At 43.5% G+C, this 12,721-nt stretch overlaps 1 protein-coding gene across 2 annotated transcripts; it reads right to left on the bottom strand.

Annotated features, from left to right (window-relative positions):
- Positions 1 to 2,203: 2,203 nt before the first annotated feature.
- On the bottom strand, positions 2,204 to 11,967 carry LOC108804721 (zinc finger protein 706-like). Of its 2 annotated transcripts, none has more exons than XM_018576585.1 (4): positions 11,827 to 11,967; positions 6,093 to 6,234; positions 4,386 to 4,491; positions 2,204 to 2,359 (listed from the first exon to the last, which is right to left on the bottom strand). In XM_018576585.1, exons 2-3 carry the CDS (start codon positions 6,222 to 6,224, stop codon positions 4,396 to 4,398), a joined length of 228 nt encoding a protein of 75 aa, XP_018432087.1. In that variant the 5' UTR covers positions 6,225 to 6,234; positions 11,827 to 11,967; the 3' UTR covers positions 2,204 to 2,359; positions 4,386 to 4,395. The 2 variants fall into 2 exon arrangements, with proteins under 2 accessions (XP_018432087.1, XP_018432084.1); XM_018576582.1 differs by lacking the exon at positions 11,827 to 11,967 and adding an exon at positions 9,145 to 9,285.
- Between the last annotated feature and the right edge of the window lie 754 nt (positions 11,968 to 12,721).

The raw sequence follows: 12,721 nt of genomic DNA on the forward strand, positions 1-12,721 counted from the left end.
ATATTATGTGGGCTTGGAATGCATAATATCCATCAGTGTCCCCTGTCCTGCCACAGTGCACATCTCCCTATCTGCCTGCCTACCTTTCTCTGATTCCAGCCGACTGAACTATCTGGACTGGAGAGTACAGTAGATACAGCGGCGGATTGATATCTGCTGTACTCTCCAGTGCAGGCCGGAACTATAACTTAATTGTTGGGAGCCGCGGCTCCTGATATTATTGCGCCGGCCCGAAAGTGAGGAAATAGTCCCCTCTCTCCCCGGGCCATACCACTTTATCTGAGAGCCCGGGGGAGGCCGGGAGAGAGGGGACAGTTTGACATGAGGTTCCACAGGCTGAACCACAAATTCCCCCTCTCTATTCAGTCTCAGGCCGGTCTATTCAGACATGACGCCGCGACCCACTGCAGAGGGTGTCGCGACCCACTTTTGGGTCGCGACCCACGAGTTGAGAACCACTGGTTTAAAGTAAACCTGTCAGAAGAGAAAAACGATCTGCCATTGCAGACCTCCTGAAAATGCTTAGTGCTTAGCTGCAAAGTCTCGGGCTTCAGTACTTTGAGTCACTGGCCATCAATAAGACTGCATATCAACAAAGTCAGAAGTTCTTACCCGCATACTCGTTCCACATAAGCAAGGAGTTCTGTATGACAGCCAAACAACTCATATTTATAGAAGTTAGCGGTGGCAGCGTTTGTGTTTCTCTTAAGACAGAATTCCTTTAAAGTGACACTAAACTCAGGAGTTAAATCTTAAAATACATTCAAGTAACCTAATTAATTAAATGTATCCTATTTGTGTATCACTCAGCTGTAGATCCTCAAATCATATCTGAATTGGTGCCGACACTGTCCTTCCTTCTGGAGGGTGGCTACTTTTGTTCCCCATGGTCCCTGTGTATGTTGTTACGTAGCCAACGCTCCAAGCTCAATCCCATGATGGACTACAATCTTGATACAAATTAATAAACTAAACATGAGATTGTAGTCCATCACAGGAGTGAGCTTGGAGGGGTGGCTACTTTACAACACACACAGGGATCATGGGGAACAGAAGTAGCCCCCCTCCAGAAGGAAGGACAGTGTCAGCACCAATTCAGAGATGATTTGAAGGTCTACAGTTGAGTGATACACAAAGATACATTTTTGTTAATAGTTGGGGTACTTGAATGCATTTTTAAGATTTAACACCGGAGTTTAGTGTCACTTTAAGATCAGTTGGATGCCTGCTGTTCCTGTGCCCAGACCCACCACTTACAGTTATGAAATACTAAAGGAGGAGGAGTGGCCATGCACAGCTCCTACGTTTCTGCAATCCTTTCACGTGCTTGATTAGATTAGAGCAATAGTTACCACAGAAAGAGTAAGGCCCTGTACCTTGGTTTTTGCACAGTAACGAATTCCTAATAATGAAAGTGTGAATAGGGCCATAGTATTTTTGTTTCCATAAAAGAGTTGCAGCCTGAAGTTCCATACGACTTATAGGATTAGGTGACCAGTTAGGGTTGTAAAATAGTTCTCACTGGTAGTCTTGAATTTAAAACGGCAACAGCTGAGGAATCAGAACGACTTTCCTCTATAAATATGTCATGAACCAACACTTGGCTTAAATATTTTTACAGCGACAGGATCCATGAAGTGGGGTAAAAAAAATAAAACAATACCGATACCGACTGTATCTAAAAAAGGAAGGAGGCTCATCCTCGAGTAAAAAAAACGAAAACAAAAAAGTTTTATTTTGAATACAGTGGTTTTCATCTTATTTTGGGCTGGTGAGGAAAAGCCTATGTGCAAGACTATGGCACTGGTAGAAACAGCCCCTATTCAGGATGGACTGCAGGATGCTTAGTAAACATTTTGAGACAAATATATAAAAAAATACCACATGATAGACATAGTGTTCTCTGGCGGAATGCAGTAAAACAAATATTGATAAAGTGGATTATTTTAAACAGAATATCTTTTTGCTATTGAAAACATTAAAAAAAATACACTGGCAGTAAGTAACTATGGTGCTTTTGGACAAAGCATCAAGAAAAGAAAATATGTTCCCAAGATAAATGTTTTTGTATGTTTAAAAGGATGCAATATGTGGTCACGTGATCTTCACTCATACTTGAGCTCACCAATGAGAGCGTAGCCAAAACGCACGCTACGACTTCTCCAGTTCCAAAAAGACTGGGAAAAAGGAAAATAAAATACGTGAATAGTTATTAGCTGCTGGAGGATCAGAGTCCAGAAATGTAAATCATTTTTCTCTGACTTAAATTGGGTAAGGTGTGCTCAGATTTGAAGAAGTGTCTTTTATAGATGCCCAAACCACTTCAATCAGTGCATTCATCAGTAAGAGGAGGACACATCTGGAAGACACAAGAAAAATAATACCATCACACAGTACTATAGTTTGGTCATTAAACAAAAACTTTGCACACACTTCTGTGTTTATACATACATTTTAGCTCAAGTGTTTGTCAATTTCTGTATGTGCTGCTGTTCGAGATTTTCCCCAACTTCATGTCTGTTAAAAGACTGTCAACGGGTCAGTGAGCAAAGGAAAATCTCTCCAACTAAGCCCCAAATAGCAAGAGAATTACAATAACTAGGGATGCAGCAATACAATTTTTCCCAGACCGAGTACCGAAACTTCCTCAAGTACTCGCCGATACCAAATACCTTTTTTTTTGGGTCATGTGACAGTTTAAAAAAACAAAAAACAATACAGACTAATGATTTTAGGACAGTGGTGGAGCGCCAAAGCAGTCACAGCTGCAACCGCTGCGCCCTTGGTAATTCTGCCACCGACTCCAAATCTCAGCAATACATTATACAGCAATGCAGAATACCACCAGCTAGGGCTGCAGCTAACGATTATTTTCATAATCGATTAGTTGGCCGATTAAGTTCGATTAATCGGTTAATCGGATAAAAGGCTCCAGTGATGGGACTACTAGTTTGTATTGAGATTGTAGTCCATCACCGGAGCAAGCTTGGCGCGGTGGAAGTAAAAAAAAAGTGTGGTGTGCAATATAGTACATTATACAGCGGCGCAGTGCAGAATACTAGCAGCTATAGAGGAATGTAGCAATAGTACATTATACGATAATGTACTATTGCTGGGATTTGTAGTCCTCTGTAGCTGGCGTTATTCTCCATTGCGCTGTATATATTGTATTATTGCTGGGATTTGTAGTCCTCTATAGCTGGTGGTATTCTCCATTGCGCTGTATAATGATTATACTGCGCAATGCAGATTACCACTGACCAGTTATAGAGGAACTACAAATCCCAGCAATAATACATTATACAGCGCAATACAGCGTGCGGTGGGCGTGGCTTACGCGGCCTGTGCCGTGGGCACGGCAGCCGCAACGGGAGCAGTGTGTGACGTGCCGCTCAGGCCGCATGTGGAGCCCCGAACAGGCAAATCAATCGATAGCCGACGAATCGACGATCGAAAACGTTGCCAACGTTTTCAATCGTCGATTTTAATCGACTAAATCGATTAACTGTTGCAGCTCTACCACCAGCTATAGAGGACTACATATCCCAGCAATACATTATACAGCAATGCAGAATACCACCAGCTATAGAGGACTACAAATCCCAGCAATACATTATACAGCAATGCAGAATATTATGAAGCTACATACTCTGGGTTGGTCACCAGGGCTGTTCAGGGTCTCAGTGGGGCTGGATGTGGGAGGAGGAAGTGGGAGGAGGAAGTGATATGCAGCCTGACCTCTTAGCAGCCTTGTGAGGACTTTGCGCCGCTGCTTACAGCACAGCAAAGGGACTCAAGGTTGCTGTGAGGTCCCCAGCAAGCACAGGACCTTATGGCAGCCATCTGTGTTTAAACATTTCAAGTGCCAGTATCTGCGCTTAGTATCAGAGCATTTTCATGAGTACTCGTGAAAATGCCCACGGCACCGATACTGGTATTAGTATATCCCTAGTTCTAACTCTTCCCTACTAAAACCAAAAGAAAATAAATATGCAGGACATACACCAACTATTTATTTAAACTGGGGATCTAAACAAGTAACTTACACTCATGACTGGGAGGCCTCCAAGACTCAGCTGTGATGTATTTATCATTAGCTGCCCATATGCAGTCAGATTTTGTTAGAGACTATTGTAGTCTACCAACAGTTGGAAAGTGTACAACTCTACTTGATAAAAATAAGCTGCACACATCTACCCAACGTAATTGGCATGATTTACCTGGATAACCCCTTACCCAACAATTGTGGGCAAAACGTAATTTTGTGCAACCTGCTATACACAACACATTTAAAAGGAAACCAACTAGATAAAAAGTAGAAATGACAACATTGACCTACTAAGCTCAATCAAATTTAGTGACAACAGAAAAGGTATATTACTGACCTGAAAACTGTTATGCCTGCACATCAACTAGTTCTGGAGGCATCGGAGACTTAGGATGTTTGCTTTCAAAGTGCTGCTTGAACGTTTTAGGGTCTGGCATCTGTGTCTAAATTTGAAAGCAGATTCTTTTTAAATGCACAGCACTAGCACAACAATTTGAAGTCACTCTGTATTCCGCTTTACATCCTATTAACTTCCTGCTGCAGGTGGAAAGCCCTTTTTTGCCTTCTAAATAAGCAGGTGAGGTACAGCTCACTTACAAACAAGCTTTCTACAGAGGCTCCACTGTCACAAATCTGCGCATAGCTGTCCGGGAGATTAGACAGCTTTTCATGCAATATTGCTTACAACTGTGAACCGGTTGAGTAATGTTACACAGATAAAATTAAATTCTAACAACTGCCCTCCCTGTAAGGCTTTATTCAGATGGCCGAATATTGACATAAGAAAGATGTTCGTCACATGCATTGAAAGAGAACTATAGCCAAACTTTTTTTTGGCTTAAGTTCTCTTTTGGGTTACCGGAGGACATTTACTAATGTACACCTGTGACCCAAAGTCACCATCTAGCTGGCATATATCCTGCTATATGCTGACAGTGCAGAGACATACTGCAGCCAGGAAAGATCCCAACAACATTGTCGGGATCCACCCCCCTACCTGATTGACATCTGGCTCCGCCTCTCTAGGGGTATAGCCTGCTCTGCCCATCCCCTTCCCTGTCTGGCCCTCCAATGAGCGCTGGAGAACAGAGAGAGGGGAGGAATCCCTGTGGGGAGCGGTGAATGACAGTCACTGCTCTCTGCAGGGAGAAGCCATAAGCTAGGCAATCAGCAGTTTGTGATTGCTCAGTTCTCGAGCTATAGAGTCGACATCTGCAGTGTCACACACCGGCTCAAACTATTGGGAAGAGTACATTTTACTCGTCCCAATAGCTCTCCTTTAAAAAGGAGAACTATGGGGTTAAGTCTTTTCCCCATAGTTCTCCTTAGGGTAACGGGAGGACACAAAATAGCGTCCTCCCGTCACCCTAGGCTCATTATACCGCGAGCTGTAGCTCGCCGTATACTGAGACGCGGAAGCGGATCCCGACAATTATGTCTGGATCCGCCCAGCTGCGTGACTGACAGCTGGCTCTGCCTATCTAGAGGCAGAGCCAGCTGTACCCGCCCCCTCACCCGTCCGTTCCACCAGTCAGCACTGGCGGATCGGAGCGGGGAATCCAGCCCCTCCTTTGTCACGGCTCTCAGAGAGCCGTGACAGGATCGAGAGGTGAGCGAACGCCGGTATGTGTTCGCTCACCTCCCGATCTACTGAGCCGACCTGTGACAGTCTCATTGTCACCGGTCGGCTAGAACTATGAGGTGAGTGAAAAGCACTCACCTCATAGTTCTCCTTTAATGCAAATATGACAGCCATCAATTGTCTTAATGCAGAAGAGACCTCTTACACATGCAAAGCATCTCAGTGTGGCAGTGTTACTCCATGGGACTCCCTGTCCCAAAATGCACAGTCACTGAAATGCGATACATGCAATGGTATATCTTTTATAAATAACTGCATGAAGAAACAAAAAAGCATCAACTGCCTCTCTTGCAAGCTTAATCACTTCCAGAGTACCAGCAATGGAAGCATATATCTCTAGTTTTACAAAATATCAATGTTGTAAGAACACAATTCAGATATTATATAATTCAAATATATTACCCTGCACACAGGACATGTGAAGACTAAAGCTGCCTTTGCAGCAGCTTTCTGATCAGTTCCGTGTTTCTTCTTCTCAGCTTGCTTCTTGGCATTCTTTTGTTGGGCTTGTATCTTCTGCTGCCCCCTTGCCATCTTGCCAGCCCTATAAATCCATAATAAATGTATTACTCACATAAGTAATAGTTTTAAAGACCCCTGATGTCTCCGCAAAGAGGACCCGTCACTGAAAATTGGCAATCACAAAGGGGGCTTGTTAGTCCCCTTTGTGATAGCAATAGAGAAGTAAAAAAAAAAAAAGAAGATTTAAAGAAGAAGTAAAACATTTTTAATTAAAAGGTCACATATAAAAAGGTAATAAAAAAAAATGTAAAAATTTTTTTTTAAGTCCCCCGCCCCCCACATACACATGCAAACATGTGTTGAGTGCGCCTACATGCTGAAAACGACGATTGCATCCATTACGCCGCACGTTACATATCGCCGTGAACATCGCAGTGAGAGCAATAATTCTCGGCCCATCAATCACTGATAAAACTAAACTGATGAGCGGTAAAAGCTTTTGAAGCGTCGCCTATTGCCAATTTTGGGTATGGTAGTTTTTGCGAGCGCACGCACTCTTAAAGCTTGACGTGCTTGGTGTCTATTTACCCGACGTGACCCCATCTTTTATATTTTGCCAAAAATTTTGGTAATAATTGTTTTATAACATAAAGTAGGGAAAACAGTTTTTTTTCCCCAAAATTTTCGGTACTTTTTTCATTATATAGTAAAAAATAAAAAACCCCAGTGGGTATTAAATGCCACCAAAAGAAAGCTCTATCTCTATCAGCAAGTGGTTAAGGAAATAAACTTGCCCAAAGTAACTTTGCCATAAAGAGACTGATTGAAAAATTTTCTTTTGGGATGCATGGATGCTGACACTGGGCCTTTTCACAAGTACTCATGAAAATGCCTAGATAATATATGCCGATACCGGTGCTTTAAATGTTTAAACTTAAGCGGCTTTTTATTTTCTTTGCGCTCATTTTAGAAGTGATCAAGAGCACTTCTAACATTTGTGACTGAATGGCAGAGATTTCAGTCACAGAGAGATTTTCATCTTGCAATAATCATGCTAAAATAATGCTGTATTCGTACTCCTGTTGCAAAGAGCCGTATTGCTAGGAAAAAAAAAAAAACAGCACCGCAAAAAGAATCTTCCTATGCGGCAGAAACGCACGTACATTGGGGATGCAACATCTTCTAACTAGACACAGATGCATACATAAATGCCCCCCAATGTATTTTAACTGTTAGCCCAGGTGGCAATTAAAAAACCTGAACACTGCCTGCATCCGACTGGATGCAGGCATCGTTCTTCCAACAATTCGTCCACCCGGTTCCTTCAGTTTTTCAAAGAATGTGGGGCAGGAGCTGGCAGACAGGGCCACCCACCAAGTGAACACCAGTTCAATAAGAATTGGCCAAAGTAGCCCAGTGTATAGCCAGCTCTACTAGAGGAAATGGTCAGCAGAGTGCTACAGGAATACTTGGAAGACTGGAATTATGCTGTAGAAGACAGAGACTGAGGACATGGTACAAGAGACAGAGATCACTGCTTTCGACGTGTCATAAGCCGCTGGCAGTGGACCCCTTTAAACAGACTCGCCGGGACTCTGAACACATGTGTAAAGCTGACTGTTGGCTTTACGCTGGAAGCTGTTCTGATGACCGAGGTGCCGCCAGATTGCTTGCAAGGGGCAGTGAAATGAGCACACTCAGTGACTGATGACACCCTCGAGCCGCACTGCAAACAGTATGCACAGGTCATAACCACACATATCAAAAGTAGTATTAAACACTGAGGGGGGAATTTATCAAAGCTGGAGCAGGTGTCCATGGCAACCAATCAGCATCTCTCTTTAGTTTGCTCAGTTGGGGTTTGAAAATGAGAGATAGAAGCTGATTGCTCGCAGTGCAAATCTGCTCCAGATTTAGTCTGCTCCAGTTTTGATAAATTCCCCCCAGAATGTTTTTTTTAACTGAATGCATTCCAAGCATGCAGATAAACATCCCCCAGTACATGTTTTTGATTATATATATATATATAATCAAAAACACTTACATTCTGTTCTCTAAACCGCTGCTGGCTCCAAGTTTCAGAGCACTGATTCCCTGAAGCTCTGAGTCGGGAAGCGCATGCCCCGAGTACGTTACTGTGCAGTGTACTAGGGACAGTGCAGGCACAGGCAGCGGGAGGATAAAGGGGCATGGCTTGCCACCCAGGCTGTGTCTAGGAACATAAGGATAAGTACTATCCTTGTCGCACTCCTTACCGATATGTCCCTTGTAGTTTGGTCATATGACAAAAAACTTCAATAAATGAAGCTTTTGCTATCTTAAAAGGATTGGTGTGCTGGTGACATTTCTACAATTTATTTTAGGAACATAAGGAGACTCGGCCATGGTGCCAGCTGGGAGCGTGACTCCATGGGACCCTGTAAGGGGACTGAGTCACCCGAATACAGCAACCAGGAGACGATTTTCTGAACAGGAAATGAAAGCACCCACAGAATGAAAAGAAAAACAGGCGTGCATACATGGCAAGTGCTGAGGTCTGCGGCACTATATGTTTTTATTACATTAGGGCTTACTACCACTTTATACAGTCTTGTTATATGGTCCATAGCCACCAATCAGCTGTCATATTCTACAAAGTGAAATAAGGACCCTTGCTTTATTTCTAATTCGAAATATCTTTCCTAGTTTGTCTTATAACGCATGTCATAGAGCAGTGTGACAGTGCTGCCTGGATTTCATTGCAGCTCTGTGTTGATGCTGGGCACCACTTTTCCCTGACACATAACTTGTCTAGCCATAAATAAGTACACGGTTGTCCAGGGAGAACCGAACAGACAGCACCTTCCCCATATATATACATGTATCATCATGACAATGGTCTGAAGAGACCCAACAGCAACATCCAAATATTCGTCTAACATCTCCACCATGTTACCTGTCCGGCCTTTGTGTCCCCCGGCTTCAACCCTTATCTTGACTGGCTATCACATACCTCTCTTCCTCCTCAAACCAACTCCAGGCCGCTTCAACTCCTCTCCTGTCACGATATTTCAGTCACGCGGTATCGCGACACACAGGCAGCACTAACATCCGGGCCTTTCCGGCTTCTTCCAGTTTCTCCATGACGTCACTTCCTCCCTAGGACGAGAAAGTGTTGCTAGGCAACAGTCACCATAGTGTGGATTGGTGTAACACCTGTTCTGTCGAGACGGCGGACCGAGTCGAAATTCAAATTTGCCGACCCCACCATATGCGCTTGCGCACACACCGGGCTTAACGAGGAAACGGATTTATTTAGAAAGGATTCATTGCCAATTGTGACCGTTGATAATATCGCATCCATGACAATAAACGATTGATGGCAATTTATGCACATTCACAATTAATATAGTAAGCAATTACATGATAATGTAACTGCTTACAATGTTAATTGTGAATGTGCATCCATCCATCATTTACTGCCATGGTTGGCATATTATCAACGGTCACAATTAGGAATTAATAATTTCTAAATGAATCCGTTTCCTCGTTAATGCCATCTGTGTGCAATGCGCAGATGGTGAGGTCGGCAAATTCAACAGAACACTGTTCTGAACTGGCTCTTGCCTGTTAAAGGCTGAGTAGGGGGGATGTTTATGACGAGAAAATCATAGAGAGGAGACTTATGTAAGACGCTGAATATTCGTATTACAAGTTTTCAGGTGTATTTTTGCCTCTTATTTATATTCCCCATGTCTGAAGCTTAATTTGGGGGTCACAAGTCACCTGACAATTGTTATAAGCAGTGTTTTACAGATTATGCACGTGCAATAACACAACCAAATAAAGTCTTAAAGTTCTTTAACCACTTTAATACCAGCAACTAACTAGACACAGATGCATACATAAATGCCCCCCAATGTATTTTAACTGTTAGCCCAGGTGGCAATTAAAAAACCTGAACACTGCCTGCATCCGACTGGATGCAGGCATCGTTCTTCCAACAATTCGTCCACCCGGTTCCTTCAGTTTTTCAAAGAATGTGGGGCAGGAGCTGGCAGACAGGGCCACCCACCAAGTGAACACCAGTTCAATAAGAATTGGCCAAAGTAGCCCAGTGTATAGCCAGCTCTACTAGAGGAAATGGTCAGCAGAGTGCTACAGGAATACTTGGAAGACTGGAATTATGCTGTAGAAGACAGAGACTGAGGACATGGTACAAGAGACAGAGATCACTGCTTTCGACGTGTCATAAGCCGCTGGCAGTGGACCCCTTTAAACAGACTCGCCGGGACTCTGAACACATGTGTAAAGCTGACTGTTGGCTTTACGCTGGAAGCTGTTCTGATGACCGAGGTGCCGCCAGATTGCTTGCAAGGGGCAGTGAAATGAGCACACTCAGTGACTGATGACACCCTCGAGCCGCACTGCAAACAGTATGCACAGGTCATAACCACACATATCAAAAGTAGTATTAAACACTGAGGGGGGAATTTATCAAAGCTGGAGCAGGTGTCCATGGCAACCAATCAGCATCTCTCTTTAGTTTGCTCAGTTGGGGTTTGAAAATGAGAGATAGAAGCTGATTGCTCGCAGTGCAAATCTGCTCCAGATTTAGTCTGCTCCAGTTTTGATAAATTCCCCCCAGAATGTTTTTTTTAACTGAATGCATTCCAAGCATGCAGATAAACATCCCCCAGTACATGTTTTTGATTATATATATATATATATAATCAAAAACACTTACATTCTGTTCTCTAAACCGCTGCTGGCTCCAAGTTTCAGAGCACTGATTCCCTGAAGCTCTGAGTCGGGAAGCGCATGCCCCGAGTACGTTACTGTGCAGTGTACTAGGGACAGTGCAGGCACAGGCAGCGGGAGGATAAAGGGGCATGGCTTGCCACCCAGGCTGTGTCTAGGAACATAAGGATAAGTACTATCCTTGTCGCACTCCTTACCGATATGTCCCTTGTAGTTTGGTCATATGACAAAAAACTTCAATAAATGAAGCTTTTGCTATCTTAAAAGGATTGGTGTGCTGGTGACATTTCTACAATTTATTTTAGGAACATAAGGAGACTCGGCCATGGTGCCAGCTGGGAGCGTGACTCCATGGGACCCTGTAAGGGGACTGAGTCACCCGAATACAGCAACCAGGAGACGATTTTCTGAACAGGAAATGAAAGCACCCACAGAATGAAAAGAAAAACAGGCGTGCATACATGGCAAGTGCTGAGGTCTGCGGCACTATATGTTTTTATTACATTAGGGCTTACTACCACTTTATACAGTCTTGTTATATGGTCCATAGCCACCAATCAGCTGTCATATTCTACAAAGTGAAATAAGGACCCTTGCTTTATTTCTAATTCGAAATATCTTTCCTAGTTTGTCTTATAACGCATGTCATAGAGCAGTGTGACAGTGCTGCCTGGATTTCATTGCAGCTCTGTGTTGATGCTGGGCACCACTTTTCCCTGACACATAACTTGTCTAGCCATAAATAAGTACACGGTTGTCCAGGGAGAACCGAACAGACAGCACCTTCCCCATATATATACATGTATCATCATGACAATGGTCTGAAGAGACCCAACAGCAACATCCAAATATTCGTCTAACATCTCCACCATGTTACCTGTCCGGCCTTTGTGTCCCCCGGCTTCAACCCTTATCTTGACTGGCTATCACATACCTCTCTTCCTCCTCAAACCAACTCCAGGCCGCTTCAACTCCTCTCCTGTCACGATATTTCAGTCACGCGGTATCGCGACACACAGGCAGCACTAACATCCGGGCCTTTCCGGCTTCTTCCAGTTTCTCCATGACGTCACTTCCTCCCTAGGACGAGAAAGTGTTGCTAGGCAACAGTCACCATAGTGTGGATTGGTGTAACACCTGTTCTGTCGAGACGGCGGACCGAGTCGAAATTCAAATTTGCCGACCCCACCATATGCGCTTGCGCACACACCGGGCTTAACGAGGAAACGGATTTATTTAGAAAGGATTCATTGCCAATTGTGACCGTTGATAATATCGCATCCATGACAATAAACGATTGATGGCAATTTATGCACATTCACAATTAATATAGTAAGCAATTACATGATAATGTAACTGCTTACAATGTTAATTGTGAATGTGCATCCATCCATCATTTACTGCCATGGTTGGCATATTATCAACGGTCACAATTAGGAATTAATAATTTCTAAATGAATCCGTTTCCTCGTTAATGCCATCTGTGTGCAATGCGCAGATGGTGAGGTCGGCAAATTCAACAGAACACTGTTCTGAACTGGCTCTTGCCTGTTAAAGGCTGAGTAGGGGGGATGTTTATGACGAGAAAATCATAGAGAGGAGACTTATGTAAGACGCTGAATATTCGTATTACAAGTTTTCAGGTGTATTTTTGCCTCTTATTTATATTCCCCATGTCTGAAGCTTAATTTGGGGGTCACAAGTCACCTGACAATTGTTATAAGCAGTGTTTTACAGATTATGCACGTGCAATAACACAACCAAATAAAGTCTTAAAGTTCTTTAACCACTTTAATACCAGCACTATCCCCCCCCCCCCCCCCCACCCA

The sequence above is a fragment of the Nanorana parkeri genome, unplaced genomic scaffold (assembly GCF_000935625.1).
Source record: "Nanorana parkeri isolate BGI_ZX_2015 unplaced genomic scaffold, ASM93562v1 scaffold70, whole genome shotgun sequence".
Classification (NCBI taxonomy): domain Eukaryota; kingdom Metazoa; phylum Chordata; class Amphibia; order Anura; family Dicroglossidae; genus Nanorana; species Nanorana parkeri.

Coding starts and splice junctions, on each gene's coding strand:
- LOC108804721 (XM_018576585.1), bottom strand. CDS start 6,224: ATGGCAAGGGGGCAGCAGAAGATACAAGCCCAACAAAAGAATGCCAAG. Junction 4,492..6,092: donor TCACATGTCCTGTGTGCAGG/GTAATATATTTG, acceptor TTTCAAATTTAG/ACACAGATGCCAGACCCTAA.